This window comes from Callorhinus ursinus, unplaced genomic scaffold (genome assembly GCF_003265705.2).
Source record: "Callorhinus ursinus isolate GAN/ISIS: 27379988/994484 unplaced genomic scaffold, GSC_fseal_2.0 scaffold24, whole genome shotgun sequence".
Taxonomy (NCBI): domain Eukaryota; kingdom Metazoa; phylum Chordata; class Mammalia; order Carnivora; family Otariidae; genus Callorhinus; species Callorhinus ursinus.
The window spans coordinates 2,252,093-2,270,922 of NW_027397086.1; the positions used below are offsets into that span (position 1 = coordinate 2,252,093).

At 57.9% G+C, this 18,830-nt stretch overlaps 1 protein-coding gene across 1 annotated transcript in view; it reads right to left on the reverse strand.

Annotated features, from left to right (window-relative positions):
* HMCN2 (hemicentin 2) overlaps positions 1-18,830 on the reverse strand; it is a 148,242-nt gene that overhangs the window by 49,595 nt on the left and 79,817 nt on the right. The window contains exons 33-53 of the mRNA XM_025888527.2: positions 18,576-18,684; positions 18,213-18,382; positions 17,188-17,342; positions 16,714-16,810; positions 16,161-16,256; positions 15,220-15,396; positions 14,353-14,510; positions 13,347-13,470; positions 11,673-11,848; positions 10,508-10,604; positions 10,201-10,320; positions 8,239-8,400; positions 7,202-7,483; positions 5,978-6,145; positions 4,683-4,796; positions 4,109-4,195; positions 2,879-3,070; positions 1,959-2,132; positions 1,740-1,853; positions 1,044-1,186; positions 337-487 (exon numbers count right to left, since the gene is read on the reverse strand). Coding sequence (XP_025744312.1) covers positions 337-487; positions 1,044-1,186; positions 1,740-1,853; positions 1,959-2,132; positions 2,879-3,070; positions 4,109-4,195; positions 4,683-4,796; positions 5,978-6,145; positions 7,202-7,483; positions 8,239-8,400; positions 10,201-10,320; positions 10,508-10,604; positions 11,673-11,848; positions 13,347-13,470; positions 14,353-14,510; positions 15,220-15,396; positions 16,161-16,256; positions 16,714-16,810; positions 17,188-17,342; positions 18,213-18,382; positions 18,576-18,684 — 3,066 coding nt within the window. The remainder of the gene's footprint in view (positions 1-336; positions 488-1,043; positions 1,187-1,739; positions 1,854-1,958; positions 2,133-2,878; positions 3,071-4,108; positions 4,196-4,682; positions 4,797-5,977; positions 6,146-7,201; positions 7,484-8,238; positions 8,401-10,200; positions 10,321-10,507; positions 10,605-11,672; positions 11,849-13,346; positions 13,471-14,352; positions 14,511-15,219; positions 15,397-16,160; positions 16,257-16,713; positions 16,811-17,187; positions 17,343-18,212; positions 18,383-18,575; positions 18,685-18,830) is intronic.

Here is an 18,830-nt window from a genome sequence, read left to right on the forward strand (position 1 = left end):
TCCTAAGTTTTAGCCAGAGTTTGTTTATTGGAGCACAGAGGTACAAAATCATTGGCTTTCAGAAGTGGTGGGGGCCCTTGAGGCCCCCTGAGCTGATGACCCGCATTTTACCAAGGTAAAACCAAGGCCGGGGGGGAGGGCAATGGTGGCCCCAGGTCATGGAGTCAGTTAATGGGAGAGCCCGGGGCCAGGGGCCTGGAGGTAAGACATGGCAGCCAGCAATGAGAAAGGGAAGAAGCCACCAGGAACAGAGTCCTCCTGCCAGACTGTTCCAGAAGCACGGACATTCCCCACGCCCAGCGGTGGCGCCCCCCATTCCCACGGGCCCCCACGCACCCTGGATGAGCACACTGAAGTCCTGGTCATCCTCACCGGCCACGTTGCCGGCTACACACAGGTATCGCCCCGAATCCGAGACCTGCGTGGGCTGGATCTGGAGCAGCCGGCCTTCGCCCAGGATGCGGAGCCGCTGGTTGGGCTTCACGGGCTGGGGGTGAGAGAGGGGGAATGATCAGAAATGAGGGGCAGGAAGTACCCAGATGAGCCTACTTATTATATACATATAGTTTGTAATTTATTTATTTGAGAGAGAGAGTGCGCGTGGAGGGCGGGGCGGAGGGAGAGGGAGACAGAGAATCTCATGCAGACTCCATGCAGAGTGCAGAGCCTAATGCAGGGCTCGATCTCATGACCTGAGATCAACACCTAAGCCGAAACCAAGAGTCAGACACTCAACTGACTGCGCTACCAAAGTGCCCCAAGCCTACTTATATTTTAATAAAATTTTAAAAATACAACACGAAGGGACGGTAGTGGTCTGGTAATTTTATAACACCAAACCCATACAGCTCAAAAACCGTGAGTTAAATGGGTAAATGTAGAGTTGAATGTTGAGGAGGCCTGTTCCCTACAAACAGCTGGATTTCTTGTTAAAATATAAAGTGGGGGAGGGCCCAGGCCGGCTCTGGGCCCAGGTGCTCCGACGGGCTTCTCTGGAAGGTTCGAAGCAGAAGCAGGGGGCCCCCCGGAGCTTCCTCACTTACCTGTCCATCCTTGTACCAGCTGATAGTGGGTGGGGGCACAGCCCAGCACTCACACTCCAGGGTCAAGGTACTGTTGACCTTGGTCTTCACTTCCTTCACACTGGCCTCCCCCAAGGGGTCGTCTTTGGAGATGGAAGGGGGGACTGAAAACCACAAGGGAGTCTGAGGAGCAGGCCTAGGAAAGGGGTGCTGAGAACCAGGGCTCACCCTGCACCCAGGGCAGTCCCAGAAATGGGGGGCAGGTTCCCGAGAGCCGAGGAACAAGGACCCTGGAGACGGACCTGCTCCTGCGGCTGTTCGCTTAGGGGAGAGAGTGCTGGTTGTCAGCGGTTTACAGGACAGGCCATGTCTGGGGCAGGGGAATTCCTGGGGTGACCTCTGGGGTCCATTCTGGGGGTGCTGGGTCTCAAGTCGTGGGGCCTCTGGCTACACCACAGTGCAGGTGGCAGAAAGAAACCAGGACTGGTGTGGATCTGGGCGTCCACATAACCCAAGGCCTAACTCGCTCGTTCCCCCATCTCCTGGGGCCCTGGGCCCTCAAGTGCCTGAGTCAGCCCTGGCCGCCTCAGACCATCAGAGGAGACAAGCCACAGGAAGACGCCAAGGGTGTCTGTGGGGCTCAGGTGCCAGGGGACCCTGGGCTCCCACGCAGCCTCCTGCCTGCCCTGCTGGTGCCCTGGAGGGTCCCTGACTCACTGAGCACTTCAACGTGGTAGTTCTTCATGGCCTCCCCAAGTTCATTGGTGACCACACAGGTGTACTGGCCCGCATCTTCCTTCTGGGCATTCAAGATCTGCAGCCCGTGGGTGCCTGCTTGCAGGGACAGTAGCCAGGGTCACCGGCCTGGTCACATGACCTCAGGCCCAAGAACACGTCTCCTATCCTTTCGCTTCTCCCCCCTACACAGGGCATCACCTGGGAGCAGCTGGATGTTGTTCGAAGCCTCAAATGGGGTGCCATCCTTCATCCAGGTGATGGTGGCGGAGGGGAAGGCCAGTGCCTCGCAGATCAGAGAAATGGGGTTGTTGATGGTCACCATCACCTCCTCCTCCGCGCTGTCCTCAGTCACTCCCAGGATGGTGGGAACCACTGTGGGGGAGGCAGGGGGTGTGATCGTTAACAGAGATCCCTAACCCTGGGCCCAAGGATCCAGAAAAATCTCAGACCCTGGTGTTTAGCTTCAGAGCCTAGGCTTTCTACCACTAAGCAATGCCACAGGGGAAGCTGGACAATTTCGGCCTGGATTTCCCCAGTAGTCTTTTAACATCCAGATGGTCTACTGATTTACCAGAGCCTTGTCAGTTCTGCCTGTGTTCCGGAGGGTTCCCTGATAATGCAGAATAGCTCTGCTTTCATTGGTCCTAAAATTTCCCCTTTCAGGTCCCGCAGGGGACTGTCCCCTTTACCACCAGCATTTTTAGAAACAGATTTTTATTAAGCCAGGCTGTGTCCCTCTCATCTACTAGCTCCCTGTTTCTCCCGACAAGACAGTTCATGCTGATTGCCCTCGGGAGATGTACACCTAGGGGCCCTGTCACCTCTCTAAGCCTCAGAGCTTCACTGCTGACACAGGGACAAGCACATCTCCCATCTCCTAGGCTTGTTGTGAAGAACCAACCAATCAGGCCTGTCCAAATGCCTAGCCCATGACTAATGTTCAGCTAACAGAGCTATTATTTTGTGGTGGTGGTGGTGGTGGTGTTACTATTGTTGAACCCGGAGAAATGGGGAAAAAAATAGGAGAGAGCTTTGTGGACGCTGTCTGTAAGGAGCTGGTCACCCTGGTTCTACCTCCCGTCGGCACCCAGGGTGGCTGGAAGAGGCCCGGCACTTACCCAGGACACTAAGCTGGAAGTGTTTGGTCTTCTCCCCCACAGCGTTGGCTGCAACGCAGGAGTAGTGGCCAGAACTGGACAGGTTGGCCTGGAGGACCTGCAGGAGGGCTCCGTCTGGAGAAATGAGGTGGGCGTCTCCACCAGCCAGGGGCCGGCCATCTTTGAACCACGTGACCTTGGGCTGTGGGTGGCCTGTAAGGAGGGGGAGAGGCAGGTGGGACAATTTAGCAGCTTCTGACTAGGTTGGCCAAGAGGTCAGAGGCGGCTCCAGGATAGGGCAGAGGACATGGATTCTTCATCTCAGTCCCAGAGGCCCATGCAGCAGGGCAAGACACAGAGCAGCCATCAAGCCCGGCCTGGGTCCTTTCCTATGTGGTTGACTGCCGTTTCCTTATGGAGGAGTGGGCTGAGATGGCATGGTGTAGACAGGCAAGGCAGAAAGGCAAGTTATTCCTTTCACCTATCCATCCATCCACCCACCCATCTACCTCCCCATCCATCCATCCACCCACCTCTCCATTCATCCTTCCATCTGTCCGTCCGTCCATCCATCCATCCATCCACCCATCCATCCATCCATCCACCCACCTCCCCATCCATCCAACCATCCATCCATCCATCCACCCACCTCTCCATTCATCCTTCCATCTGTCCATCCGTCCATCCATCCATCCATCCATCCATCCTTCCATCCACCCACCCACCTCCCCATCCATCCTTCCAGCCAGCCAGCCAGCCAGCCAGCCAGCCAGCCAGCCCAGTCCATAAGCATTAATGGGAGCTTACTCTGTCAGACACTGGGAAAACCATGGTGACAAAGCAGTCCTTGGGTCCTCAAGGACCTCTGAGCCCGACTGGGGTATACAGATGTTCCAGGGTTACTACGGTCCAGTGTGCTTAGTGCTGGGACAAGAAAGCCCTGGGGCCTGTGGGAGCCCAGTGGAGGTAGCCCATGGGCCCAAGGGGTCAGCCAAGGACTCCTTGTGGGAAGTCCTGGAAGCAGAGGTCTGTAGTCAGGTGAGGAGTGGCGGGGCGGGGGGGGGGGGGGTTTGGGGGCGGGGGCCCAGCGGGGCGGGGGGGGGGGGGGGTGGGGGGGCCAAGTTCATGATTTGAGAGGCCCTCCGTGGGGAGCAGTGGGACCGGGGGCAGGCTGGGACCCCCCGGGAACCCCTCCTCTCTGAAGCTGTCTTCTCATGCTTCTTCCCAGCCCACTGTGTGTGTGGCTCTTACCTGTGGTGTTGCATGTCAGCTGAGCTGTCTGCCCCTCGGTGACCTTGACTGCCTCCTCCAGGTCCTCGTTCGCAATCCTGGGAGGAACTGGGAGAAGCAGGGAGACAGATGGTTACTGACCAGGGTTGGCTGAACGATTGTGAGGCAGGAAGGCAAGAGCCCAGAACCAAGAGCCCAAGGCAGCTGCCTGCATTTCCCTGTGCCTCAGTTTCCCATTCCCTTGTGCCTGCTCCCATGGGGCAGTTAAGTTCAATAAACATTTAGTTCTGGCTGAGGGAAGTACCAGTGCCTCTGGGGGAAGGCCCTGATCAGAGGAAGGCAGCTGGGTGGTGTTGAAAATATCTGCCCCCTTCCACTTTGGGTTAGTCCCTGCTGTTTCCAGAAAGTTCCACGGCAGCCTTAGAGCAGAGGTTGCTGATTAGGCAAAGAAGACAAGGCTTGGCCTCTCCCTCCTTCCTGTGCTGAGTCCCCTGCTATAGCACGAGCCCTAAGTCCTGGGCATGGGCCCCCAGAAGCTCCTAGGTGAGGGAGGAGGAATCCGTGGGGTGCACAGGAGGATGGGGCTCTGACATACCCAGGACCTCGACGCTGAAGTTTCTCCGAACCTCCCCAGCCTCGTTGCTTGCCAGGCATGAGTAGAAACCTCTGTCTTGTTCCTGTGCCCGGGTCATCCTCAGCATCCAGCCGCCTGGGGAGGAAGAAGGGTGGGCTCCAAGCAAGCACAGCTATGAGCAACCTCTGTCCTAAGCTGAGCCCAGGCTGCTCACCAGGAACAGGAGTGCACCAGGTGTTGTCATTAGATGTGTGTGTGTGTGTGTCCCCCTCCCCCAGTGCTCCTTTCCTCAGATGGGGAAACTGAGGCCCGGGAGGGTAAACAGATGGAGGGAGCCCCCTGGACATTAGACGGGCACATGGGTAAACTTGAGGACCCTGTTCTAGTAAGAAGGATCTGTCCCCTGGCTACCCCTGGTTCTGGGGATTGGCTGGGGCTAAAGGACAGCAATGGGCTCTGCAGTCCTAGCCCAGGCCAGATGCCCACATTCTATTCTAGCCGACCTAGAGAAAAAGCCGCCTTCTCCCAAGGACCTCTCAGAGGCAAGCCAGTTTCTCCCAGGGGAATACAATCAAGGCTCATCTAAGACCTGCCCAGGGAAGGCAGATACACAGGAAATGTCATTACTGCTGTTCCTGCACCCAGGGCAGACATCACGGATGGATTGCCATGCTCCTTTCTTCCCACAAACAGTCTCTGAATTCCTATCACAAGGCATCTGGTAGCCCCTACCAAATGCTCAGAAGTGGTGCACAGAGGAAAATTTATTTGCCATCCCGGCTTTGGCTGTGTGGAACAACTGTTGAGTCACTGAAGCTGAGCTTCAGTGGTCTTGAAGTTCCTGCAAGATTTGGATGGGACACTGCTTCCTGGTCCTCAGTTTCCCCACTAGTATACCAGTAAGACCCATCACAAACCAAACTTTCTGGAGAGGATGAATATTCAGAGAAGGTGCTTAACTCAGCATTTCAAAAGTATGTTACTGTTCTGGAGGATGTTATAGATGGGCCGTGAGAATTTTTTTTTTTTCCCCTGCAGGACTTATCAGAACCTAAACTACGCAAATAGTCACTGTCAGTCTTCAGGAGGGGAATAGAGCAGGAAATCTTTTCCGAACTTATTTAAATCCCATTGTTTTTCCTGGAGTACCTCACCTAGCCAGTGTTTTTGGTTGCACTCTTGGGGGACCAACAGCTCAATGGTTATCCCAACCAGGCCTGGCAGCAAAGGGTCAGAGGTCATGGACATGTGATAAACAGAGGCAGAGGCAGAGGGCCAGACCTGATAACCAGATACTCCTCTGGCTGGCACCTTACCTGCCAAGAGGTAGGTGTCCTCCCTGGGGCTGATGGGCTCCTCTCCTCGGAACCAGCGGACCCCTGGGGGTGGGACACCTGTGGCTTCACAGAGGAGCGTCAAGGGGCTGTGCAAGGCAGCGGAGACGTTGGTCAGTGGGTCCAAGTCTCCGATGAGCTCTGGGGGCACTAGACACAGAGGAGAAACCACATTCAGGATGCAGATGGGCGCTGTATGCTCCTTCCCTGCCCCCTAACAGCTGTCCCCCCACAAGGACCCCCACCCCGACTCAGGAGAGTCCGAGGAGCAGAAGCGACAAGATCAGAGGGGCTCCCACTAAAGGGAGTGACTGGTGGCCACAGGCTCGGCTTTGGCTTCAGGCAAACACCTGAATGGGATGCCAGGAGGACTCAACAAGCACTTGGCACAGTGCCCAGGCTGAGCAACAGGACTGGAACTAGAGCCAGGAGGAACACAGATACACTCCCTGAATCTACACAGCAGTGGTTAAGTGGCACCTCTGCACTTTCTAAAGGATCCACTCCAAAAGGAAGCCACACTCTATCAGAAGGGGATAAGTGGGAGACGCCAGGGATCCCTGGGGGATGGAGGGGGGCAGGGAGGTGGGGGAGGGCACAGTGAGAGAGGCCTCCCTAAACCCAGCCCTGCCCACCTTATCTCTTACCACTTCCTGCCCCTACCTTGAGGCACACAATAGGCGCTCAGTAAAAGATTAGAATCACGAGGCTGCTGCAGCCACCCTGAAAGTGCCATATCACCCCTCCAGGCCTCTGTAGAGTCTGTTCCCTCTGTCCTGCACACTGTTCCCCTCATCCCGGCACCTGGTTAACTCCTACTCAGCTTTTACATTTCAGCTAAAAGGTCACCTCCTACAGGAGGCCGCCCTGACTTCCCATGACAGTGTTGGGAAGTACCTCACCTAACCATAGGCCCTGGATCCCCCCATTACACATGAGTCATACAGGATAGAGACTGCTTATTTCCCCAGGGCCAGGAACGGAGTAGAGGAACAGCAAGTAAGGGAGAGAAGGAGGGAGGAAATGAGGGCGATTTGGAGCCAGCCCTGATTTTGAGAGCAATATTCAAGGCTCCCCCCCAGCAGTGGCCCCAGCAGTGGCCCGACTCCTGGGAGAACAAGGGGCTGTGCCCGCAGGTTGGAGTGGCCTTGCTCTCTCCAATCGGCCCCGCTCCCCGCCCTCCTCCAGCGCGCTGCCAGTCCTCACCCAGCACGGAGAGCGCAAACCTCCTCTCGGCCCTTCCGGCCACGTTCTCGGCCACGCAGCTGTAGCGTCCACTGTGGGCAGCCTGAGCCCGCTCCACGTGCAGGCTCTGCCCCTGGTTCTGCAGCCGCAGGCCAGGCTCGGCCCTCAGTGGCCGGCCGTCCCGCTCCCATGCCACCCTGGGTGGGGGCTTCCCTGTGGCATTGCACTGCAGAGTGGCCTCCCCATCCTGGATCACAGAGACCTGTGTGGGGGGCTCCCGGGGGCCAGCGATCTGAGGGGGAACTGAGGATGGGGAGAACGCCTGTCAGGGCAGGCCGCCGGGGCCATGGGCACCGAACACTCGCCACGGGCCAGGCCCGCCCCACGCAGGCTACGCTCCCCCAGCCACGCGCTGACCTTGCCAGGTGACCTCACCTCTCGGGGCACCCATTTTCCATCTCTATAATGGGGTCACAACAGTACCCCCGGCCCCTCTCCCACACCCTGGGAATCAGGGGCAGGCCGGCTGTTTGAGGCCAGGGTCACACAGCACAGCCCTGACGGTCTGTGTGGGGTCTCCTTCTGCAGAAATCAGGCGCTTCCTGGAGCTTAGACAGTCACTGGGACCGTTTGGGGCAGGGTGTTATTGCATGGGGGGGATGCTCAACAATGCTCTTCCTGGTTTTATTTTCCAGAACGATTTTTACAAAGCTGCGTATCTAATTTCATCCCTGCAGGACAAGTCCACCCGGGAGCTTCACGTACATTTTATATTGCTTTGTTTCCAACTGTTTCAAGATTTATTTGGTTTCTCTGGGCCAATGGGGGCTGCTTGGGACCCTGTCGTCCCTCTCTCATGCTGCTAACGAGCTGGAGCAAGCTGACTGGGCGGGGGGCGGGGGAGGGTGGTTCATAAAACACCAGCCGTCTAAGCTCTCATTGCCACCGTTCCCGCCTTTGCGGGGATTCTGGAGGGTGTGGTCGGCCCTACCAGGGTGCCTGGTTGCCCCCCCTTCTGGCCCCTTCCACCTGGTTCAGGTCATCCCAGCCCGGCTCACCATGCACCTCCAGCAGCTGGTCCTGGCTGCTATTTCCCGCCACGTTGCTGCACTCACAGGTGTACGTGCCGTCCTGGGCCAGCTGGGCCTGTCCCAGGTACAGGAACCGCCCCACAGCTGACACCTGCTCAAGGCTGTTCCCCTCCCCTGGCAAGGGCTGACCTGGATGCAGCGAGAAAGAACGTTCGTCCTCCCCTCCCCCCATCCTGGCCAACTCCTGCTCACAACTTCAGGTGTCCGCTTCCACATCACCTCGACCAAGAAGTCTTCCCTGAGTGCCACAGCTGCTCCTGGCACCCCCTCTGAGGTCCCACAACCCCCAGGCTTCTCCTCTTCACAGATCTGCCTGCACAGCAGTGTCCCATCCGAATCCCAGCCCAGCCCGGGACCCCCAGGAAGGCAGACCCTGCCTCACGTCCTCCCTGGGATCCTTAGGAGCTCCTTGGGGCCTGACACATAGTCGGGCTCAACGAAGGCTACCGAATGATCCATTCGTCTAGCTGCAGGCACCTGGGGAGGGAGAGCAAGCAGCTCCCCCTTACCTTTTCTCTGTCCATGTTCTCTCCCCTGCTGGTCTGCCTTGCTGCTCCCAGACTGATCCCTAGCCCAGATTTCTCCTCCAGCTCCAGACACCTCCCCCTGACTGCCCACTTGACATCTCATCGGGTGCCTAACAGAGGGCTCCAAATTAACAAGCCCCAAACTCTAGGTCTGCCCCCAGACCTGCCCCCCAGTCTCTCCTTCTCGGTGATGCTGGTACTCCTCTCCTGACTCTCAGACCAAAACCTCAAGTTACCCCGACTCCTCCTTCTCTCTTCCTGACCAACCTGGCAGGACATCTGCCAGCACTATCTTCGAAAGGCATCCAGACTCTGGACCCCTCTCGCCACCTCCTGGCTACTGCCTGCTCCAGGCGGTCAGGATCTCCCGCCTGGAACCCTGCACCAAGCCTCTCAGGGGCCACCCTCGCTCTCAATGGTCTGTTCTCAGCACGGCTGGCAGGGTGAATTTGTTAGAAGAGAAATTGGATTGTGGTCCTCCTCTGTCCAGAGGAGGTAGCCCTATTCCTCCCAAGGTAAAAGTCAAGAACATTAGAGTGGCCTCCCATCCAGCCCCCATCACTCTGGTGACCATCTCCTGGTACCTGTCCCTTGCTGACTCTGCTCCAGCCCATTTCCTCTTTGCCTGCTCTTGAAACATGCTTGGCTTATTCCTGCCCCAGGGCCTTTGCACCTGCTCATACCGCTGCCTGAAATGTTTTTCCCTGCAATATTCTCATGTTCATCCCTCCCTCACCTTCTTAAATTCTGCTTGGCGAAATATCCCTGGTCACCCAGCCTGAAACTGCAAACATCTTCTCCCTCTTTCAGTTTTATTTTTCTCCATAGATAATACTTTCCATCAAAGTTACTCACTAACTCTCGGTTTATCATCTGACTACCCCAATCCACCACCATATTTCCAATGCCCAGAAGGGGGCCTGGCACGGAGAGGCTCTCAGTAAATATTGGTTAAATGAATGAATTCCAAATATTTATTGAGCACCTATTTTGTACCAGGTACTGACCTGGAATTCAGCCGTAGCCAAGACAGTGCCCCACGGGGCTCAGACTCATAGCAGAACAGACCCGGAAGGACTGAGATGGCTACATGACAGGTTAACACGCGGGGGCCGTATCCAGGAGGCCCTGCCCTGGCCTGGAGGGGGGGGTCAGGGAGGGCTTTCTGGAAGAGAGGCCTAAGGACCAATCCAGCTCTCGCCGGCTGGGAGGGGCTGGGGCCCCTGGCAGACTTGGGGACCGAGCAGAGAGGGGCTGAAGGCAGCGTCACTTCTGTAACCAGCACCCTTACCCCCCGGGCCGTAAGCCCACCTGTCTCCAGCTCAGCTAGGCTGTGGGGTGGGGGGCACCCAGCGAGGGCAGGGGCACCGAGGGTGGGGCTGGGCGAGGGGAGCAATCATACCGTCCTTCCTCCAGGAGATCTTGGGGAACGGGATGCCCCGACATTCACAGGACAGCCTGGCGGTTTGCCCCTCGGTCACGGTCAGGGTGCGGGGTTCCCTTGAGGGGAACACAGGAGGCACTGAGGATGAACAGAACAGAGAGAGATGTGGGGTGAGTAGTGGGCTGGGGAGGGAGAGGGATGGGCAGTGGAGAAAGCCTGTATCCTGGGACCACTGAGGCAGCATTCCTCGGGGGGGGGCGGGCAGGAGAGCTAGCTGCGGCAGGGGCAGCGGGAGGGACCCCAGACCAGCCCCCAAGACCCTCACCCCAGACGTTCAGGTTGTAGTGCTTCTCCGAGCGGCCTGCCTGGTTCAGTGCCTCGCAGGTATAGCGGCCTGCATCCCCCACCTCTGCTCTGCTCACCTGGCCGAGAGCAAGAATGATCCATCAGCAGGGGCAGCACAGAGATGGGGTTACCCCTGGACAGACTTGTGACCTTGGGTAGGTCACTTTACCTCACTGCATTCCCCACCACCACCTGGAACCCAGGGGCAGTGAGGGCACCTCTCCCACCTACTGCCCTGTGACGTTTCCAGAAGCCTTGCCTTGTGGTGGCCTGACGTGGGCCAGGCACATGGAAGGGGCTCCCCATAATGGCAGCCCTGCCAGCCTCACCCCACTTCATATCCACAGCCTGGCCCTGCTAAGGATGGTGGACATGCGGCTGGGCCAGCCCCTCTCCTGCCTTTAATCTGCTCCTGGCCTCTTTGGAAAGTCCACCAGAACAGAGCAGAAGGGAAGGTGGAAAATGAAGAAGGATGAGGGCAGGAGATCTTGTCCTCAGAGGTCAGATCCTGACAGAGGGGGTGATGAAGCTAGGTCGCGGCTTTGAGCAATGGAGGGGGGAGGGGCAGGCATTCCGGGCAGAGGAAACCAAATCGAGGTGCTCAGAGCTGGGAATGATTGCATCACAAGGTGGAAAGGGGTGATCATGCCCCCCCCCCCGCCCCCGTCCTGTAGCTGACATGGATGAGCTGTTCTAGGGGCTGGCTTTCTTTCCATAAGAACCCCAGCCACCCCAGGAAGGTGGTGGCAAGGTGCGTACAGGTGACGGACCTGAGGCCCGGGTGGTCCTAAGGCGGCACAGTCGGGAGGAGGTGGGGCTGAAAAGTAAATCCAGGCCGACCCCGGAATCCCTGACCCTAACCCACCCTTCCCTCGCCGGGCCAGGGGCCCGATGAAGGGATCTGATGGCCAAAGGCCAGGAGGCTTTTGAACAAGGAGCGAAAAACAGGTGGAAAGAGAAAGGCTCAGCTTTGTGGGGACTGAGGGAGGCCCTGCAGCGGCTTCTCACCAGGTCAGGAGGTTGTGCCCCGGGCGCTGGGTCACACTGAGCTGCACTGCTCTCGTGGGGGCACCTGCAGGCCCCCTCTCCCCCGGGCTAGCTCTGCTGTGGGTGAGTCCCTGCCGGCCCCCCGAGAGGCCACCCACCTCTAACAAGGCCTTGTCTGCAGAGAGGTGGACGCCGGGCCGCAGCTCCAGGGGGCGGCCGTCCTTCCTCCAGCTCAGCACGGGAGGGGGCACGGCTCGGCTCTGGCACTCCAGGGCCGTGGACTCGTTGACCACAACGGACACGTTCAGCTCTTCCCCGAGGATGCTTGGGGGCGCTGTGGCAGGAGGGCGGGAGAGGAGTCTCAGGCAGGTGCAAGGGGTCAGCACCATGGGGTGGGGAGTCAGCTTTAGGCGGGGGCCTCCGCCCTGAGCTGTAACCCTCTCCCCCTCCCCTCCAGGACCTTCCCAGTCCTGCGCCAAGAGGAGGCTCCCAAATCTGAATAGGCTGGTGGGTCGTAGTAAGGTCGACATCCCACGTGCGATTTTGTGCGTTAGCTATACAAGATGATACCGTCGAGGGAAAGGGGACCCCGGACCTCTCTGTATGAATTCTTAGAACTGCGTGTGAATTTACAATTATCTCAAAAAATTTTTTTAGAAATAGAATATCTTTATTTACTTTTTTAAGTTTTGTGAAAAGTAGATCCCCAAGACACCTTTTCCCCAGACACAAAAATAACCAGAGCAGTGTCGGGGTTAGGAAGGCAGGGTCTAGAGTCAGAGCCCCTGGGTCGGAGGCCTGTGTCCACCACGCAGGCCTATGTGAGGCCCTGGAGGTGTTACAAGGGTCAGCCTCTCTGGGCCTTGATTTCCTCATCTGTAAAATCGTGGGGGCTCTGTGAGATTAAACACCATGACACAGGGAGTACTGCGGCACTCAATCCCACGAGCTATCACTCCAGCGAAGGGAAAGAGCTAGAATGGACGGCTTCCTCACCCCTCCCGCCCAAGGCTCTGCGTTTCCCAGAGTTCTCTCGTGTACCTCCGCAGACCTCCACAAAATCCCATAAGAGGAAGTGTTAAAACAACAGTGACTGTAACTGTGCGTCGTGAGGGTAGTGAATCCCATGACACTCTCTGAGGTGGGTGCTATCTTCACCCCATTTCATGGATGAGGAAAGGGAGGCTCAGGGGCGCCTGGGTGGCTCAGTCGGTTAAGCGTCCGACTCTTAATTTTGGCTCCGGTCGTGATCTCAGGGTCATGGGATTGAGCCCTGCATTGGGCTCTGCACTCAGTGTGGGGTCTCTGTGTCTCTCTCCCTCTGCCCCTCCCCCTGCTCGCTCTCTCTCAAATAAATAAATAAATCTTAAAAAAAAAAAAAAAAAGAAAGGGAAGTTCAGAGAAGCAGAGTGAGCAGCCCAAGCTCACAGAGCTAGGAAGTGGCAGAGGCAGGATTTGAACCCCACATCTATGACACTCACGAGTTCCAAACACCCACCCCACTGCCTTCCTGGAACAGAGTTACCCCCTTCGACCTGGCGCAGTGAGAACTTCTGGTTCCTGACGTGGCCCGGCGCCCTTTCCACCACGTCTCGCTCCTTCCACCTGTCCCTGAACGCGGAGCTCCTGGCTGTGCAGCCGCCCGCCCACCCACCTGTCCACGACAGGGGAGCTCCCTTCCAACTGACCCCACGTGATGGCAGCCACAGTCGCCGGCTGGGGCCTCCCACAGCCAACTGCCCCTTGCCCTTCAGACGTGGTGGGGGAGCCCCCAGCCCCAGCTTCTTGAGCCACTGGCCTGGACCAGACGGCACCCCGAGCTGGAGACTCACTGTAGACATACAGCACGACGTCCTGGCGGTCCTCACCCACCGCGCTCACGGCCACGCACGAGTAGCTGCCTGAGTCCGAGGCCCGGGCTCCGGCCAGGGTGAGGACCTGGCCCCCGGGAAAGACCTGCACCCCCAGAAGGAAGCCCACGTGAGCTTATGCACCTCGGGGGGCAGCACCCACACCTTCACATGCTGGCCCCAGCAGGCTCCAGACCCCAGAGCCCCCCACAGTGCAGGGGAACCAGGAGCTGGGCCCAGACCTCGGGACTGCTGCCAGCCGGTGGGCAAATGCCCTCAGTGCTGCAAGAGTCCTCTAGAACAGTGCTACAGCTACTGAGCTCTTGAAACAGGGCTGAACCCCAAGCATAAAATATACGTACAACAGACTTCAAAGAGTTAGAACAAAAAGAAAAATGTCAAATATCTTAATAATTTCTATATCGATCACATGATGCACAGACTTTTGGGTAGTTTGGGTTAACTAAAATATATCATTAAAAATTAGTTTCACTTATTTCTTTTCACTAATTTGAATGTGGTTACTAGAAAGTTTAAAATTACATATACGGCTTGGGGCATCTGGGTGGCTCAGTCAGTTGAGCATCTGACTCTTGGTTTCAGCTCAGGTCATGATCTTGGGGTCGCAGGATCGAGCCCCACATCGGGCTCCATGCTCAGCATGGAGTCTGATTGACACTTTCTCTCTCTCTCCCTCTGCCCCTCCTCCTCATTCTCTCTCTCTCTCTCTCTCTCTCTAATAAATAAATAAATAAATAAATCTTTTTAAAAAATTATATACATAGCTCGTATCGCTGGCATGCATTATGTTTCTGGAGACCATGAGGATCTAGACTTCCCATTTAGCAGCTCTCCTTCCTCCCTTCAGTGAACTATCCTTGGAGGTCCCCGCTTCTCCCTCACTTCGGAGCTCCCAGGGCCTGACCTCTGCCCCTAGCTACCTCCTGAGGCACCAGGGAGGAAAGCCAGGGCTGCTCAGCCTGCTGACCTGGAGGCCCAAGGCCCCAGCAGTGGACAAAGGGTTTCCATCCTTCAGCCACATCAGCGTGGGGCTGGGGGCTCCGGTGGCATTACAGGTCAGCCGGACCGGGGCGTTGAGCAGCACGGGGCCTGGCAGGCTGGGTGGCAATGTGATGCGTGGAGGCACTGCAGGGTGGGGGTGACACGGAGCACAGGGTGAGCCTCACTGGGGGCGAAGCCAGCAGGGCCCCTGGCTGGGCCACCCCATAGAACACACAGCCACAAACAAAAGTGCAGACTGCCACTCCCAACACAGGTACATCACTCCACATTTCTCAAGGTGCTCATATCATCTTTACAATACCACCATGAGGCTTCTACAGATGGGGAACTGGGAATCAGAGAGGGCAAGTCACCCGCCAGCTAGACAGTGACAGAAATAGCACCTGAACTTGGGTCTTCTGGTCAGCATGAGATCATTATTATGGGGATGGCATGGGGTAACAAGGCTGAGGACCCGTGGGCAGGATGGATGGATGGATGATGGATGATGGGTGGATGGGTAGATAATGGATAAATGGATGGATGGATGATGGATGGTGGATGGATGGTGGATGGATGGATGGATGGCGGATGGTTGAAGGATGGATGGATGGATGGAGGGATGATGGATGATGGATGGATGGTGGATGGATGGTGGATGGTGGATGGATGGATGGATGGATGGATGGAGAGATGATGGATGGATGGTGGATGGATGGTGGATGGATGGTGGATGGATGGTGGATGGATGGTGGATGGATGGTGGATGGTGGATGGATGGATAAAAAGACTGACAAACAAATGGAAGGACAACTTTTTGGACAAGGACCCCTTTAGTCCTGGGGCAGCTCACCATTGACCCGTAGCCCATACTGTAGCTCTGTGCTGCCTGCCACATTGGATGCCACACAGCGGTAGCTCCCAGCATCAGAAAATCGTGCCCGCTCAATGTGGAGAACTCTCCCATCAGCTGACACTGTCACTCCCTTCCGGGCAGAGACAGGCTGGCGGCCCTTGAACCAGGAGATATCTGGGGGAAGAAGAGAGATGCAAGCAGTCTGGCCAGCCCTTCAGACTGCACCTGGATAATGAGCATCCACAAAAGGCTTCCATGGTTGGCCACATGGCACGCCTTTATTTCAGGCACTGGAGCAAGCCGGAGTTCTCCAGGAAGAAGGCTGGGGGTGGAATGGGGCAGTCTTGTCTGAGACAGGACACAGGCAGAAGGGACGTTCCAGGGGATGGAGGCTGGGGCAGCCAGGATCAAGGAGAGTCAAAGCCAGCCCGACCCCCCTCACCTCATCTCCCTGCCAGGAAACCACCTTTAGAGGGAAACACGGTGCACTCTAAATCAGCACCCTTGTAAGCATGGGCCAACGTGTCCTCAGCTTCCTTACACCCTGCAGGGCCCACCCCGTCTGCCGAACACTCACACCTAGCCCCAAGCTCCTGGCCTTTCCCCAGCTGCTGGTCTAAAGAAGAGCCCCAGACAGACAACAACTCGGAGGTCCTGGTCCTGGCCCTGGGCCCCAGGGCAGTCCTGTGAAGTTGCAAGCTCTGAACAGAAGCCCCCTGCACGCTTGCTTCAGACACCAGTGCAAAAGCTCTGGGTCCTGGCAGTGACTGGCAGATTGAGAAGGAAGAGAGGAAAATCTGGGAAATAGGGGGAAAGCCTACTGAGCGCTTGCTGTTCTGTCCACAGCCCAGGTGTTGCCTGGGGCACCGGCCAGCCTCATTCAATGGGGACCTGGGGCCGGCTTAGAGATGGCTTTCAGCCCAGAGGAGGGGTCTTACCAGGAGGGGGCACGCCCGAAGCCAGACACTCCAAGGTTACTGAGGCATTTTCCAGCACTGCCTTGTTCAGCGGGCCCGGCTCAATGTTGGGGGGCACTAGGGGAAACAAGGAGACCCCTGGCTTGGTGGATGCGGGCTCCGGGAGCTCACCCCAGCCATCCTTGATGTCCTGCCCCGGGCTTCCCAAAGGGTCTGGGCCATAAAAGCCCCGAATGGCTCATGTCCTCTGAGGGAAGAACCCGACTCCTGAACCCGCACGAGAACAAGGCAGTGGGCTGCCCATCTTCATGGCTGGGGGCACAACGGGGATGACCCCAGTGCACAGCTCCGCGGGGACGGCCGACAGCCAGCCGGCATGATGGAAAGTGACAAGTCCAGGGATTCGCCCACACACGCAAGGACGTAAACGAGCCCAAAAATGAAAGACGAGCAAAGGTAAGTACGAATGCAGATGAGGACATGCTATGTTTTTAAAATCCCATCCCCCCCAGCCCCCCAGGGCAGCCCCGGGAGCCCCCCGGGGTCACCCCCCATCCGGCACCCTTGTCCTCACCCAACACCTTGAGGGCCGTGTCCCTTTTGCTCTCGCCAGCCAGGCTACTGGCTGCACAAGTGTAGACGCCTTCATCCCTCAGGTCCGCCTTCTTGATCTGGGGGGGCGGGGGGTGAGGGATGGCAGAGTGTGGGCCGTGTGGAGGGTGGTCAGAGGGATGCTGGGACGTGGGGAGCAGCCAGGTTGCCGCAGAGCCCAGGAGCGGGAGAAAGGAGTCAAGGGGACAGTTTGGCTCCAGAGGTGGAGTTCTAAGCTCTGCATTCAGAGTCTAGGGATACTTCCCTCCCCCCTCCCCACTATGTCCCTCTGATAGCTGAAGCCGTCTAGGACCCCCGCCCCTCTTCAGGTCCACAACCCAGCACTCATCCTGCCCCCAGGCTGCCAGGGCCCCCCTCGGGGTCACCAGGACCTCTAAAAAGCGACCCCTCCACCTGTGTCCAGTTGCCCCACCAGCCCTGGGGCCCCTGAACGTACCTGTAGTTTCCCCCCCAAGGCTGCCAGGGCCACCCCATCCTTCCACCAACGGAGACTTGGGGCGGGTACCCCAGTCCCCACACATTGCAGGGTCACAGGCTGCAGGAAAGGGACTGTGATATTGTCGCCCCCGACGATGGCCACCAGTGGGAGCTCTGGGCAGGGGAAGAGGCAGGGAGGGCGCAGGTCAGGGTCAGGAGGGGTACAGTGAGCACCCAGCCATCCCCTCAATGCCTGGGGAGCAGGGAGTATCCTTACAGGGCTGGCCTCTGGCCTCCATCCACTCAACTCAACAGACCCTTGGCTTAGGGGGAGAGCACCAGACCAGGAGCCAGCAGAGCAGGTCTTCCCCTTTAGAATTCTCCTACCCATCCGTCCACCCATCCACGGGTGCACTGAGCATCTATTCTGTACCAGGCTCAGGGGGAGAGCAGAGAACAGTGGCTACAGTGCTGCCCTCCCAGAGCTCCCAGAGCTGGGCAGGGGACACGGACAACCCAACAGGCAATTTTAATACAGTGGGTGGTAGGCTATGGCCAAGGTAGGCTAGGCAGGGCAGATTAGAACCACCATGGGATCAAGGAAAGGGCTTCCTGGAGGAAGGGGTGTTTTAGGACAGACCTGAAAAGAGAGGGAGGAGCTAGGCCGGCAAAGAGGAGGAGGGAGAATATTCCAGGCAGAGAAAACAGTATTTGCAGGCTTGGAGGTGAGAAAGCTAATGTATTTAAAGAATTGAAAAAAGGTCAGCGCCGTCAGCATGAAGAAAGCAAGTGAAGAGAGGGTGGGCTAGGGAGGGGAGCGAGAGCCTGCAGGTAGGACATGTGACAAGTGTGGAAGCAGCTGAGGCCAGCCTCTCACACCTGTGTCTCTTTGCGGAGCTGGAAAGTCCTGCCTAGAAATGCCGTCTGGAGAAGACCAGCCCTGGGCCCTTCCCTCATCCACCAGGGCAACAGAGGCACGGATGGAGGCCACCGCCTTCTGGCTCTGCCCACCCCTGGCACCTCAGGCTGCCCATGTCCCCTCACCATGCACGGATAGCTCCACCTCAGCCCCAGCGGTGCCCGCCTCGTTGGTGGCCTGGCAGGCGAAGAGGCCTGCGTGGCCCAGTTCCACGTGGTGGATGCGCAGCGTGGCCCCCTGTGAGGCCACCTGCACCCCAGCCAGCTCCTCGGCTGGGCGGCCGTTCTGCAGCCACCTGAGGGGGGTGGGGAGGGGGACATGTCGCTCAGCCAGAGGCCAGGGAAGGCAGGATGGGCAGATCTCCCTGGCTCTGCAGCCTCCTCCACACTCCTGGGCAGGGGGAGTGTCTCCCATCCCCACCGACACCCCCAGCATGCAGTCTCTGCCTGCCCCCACCCCAGTCCTGGCCTCCACTGCCCCATACGCACTGGAGAGTGGGCACGGGGGAGCCTGAGGCCTGGCAGGGAAGTTCCAGGGGCTGTCCCACGAGGGCGGTCACCTGGCTGGAGCCTTCAGCCACCAGGAGCTGTGGGGGTACTGGGGGCAGGAGCCACCACTGGGAGTTTGGGACTGAGCAAACCCAAGTCCCCAGCACCTCCTGAGCAAGACCCTAACCTCACCCTTCAAGTCCCCCAGGAGGCCTTCTGGGACTACAGGGTGAGTGGTTCCTTCTGATCTCCCCA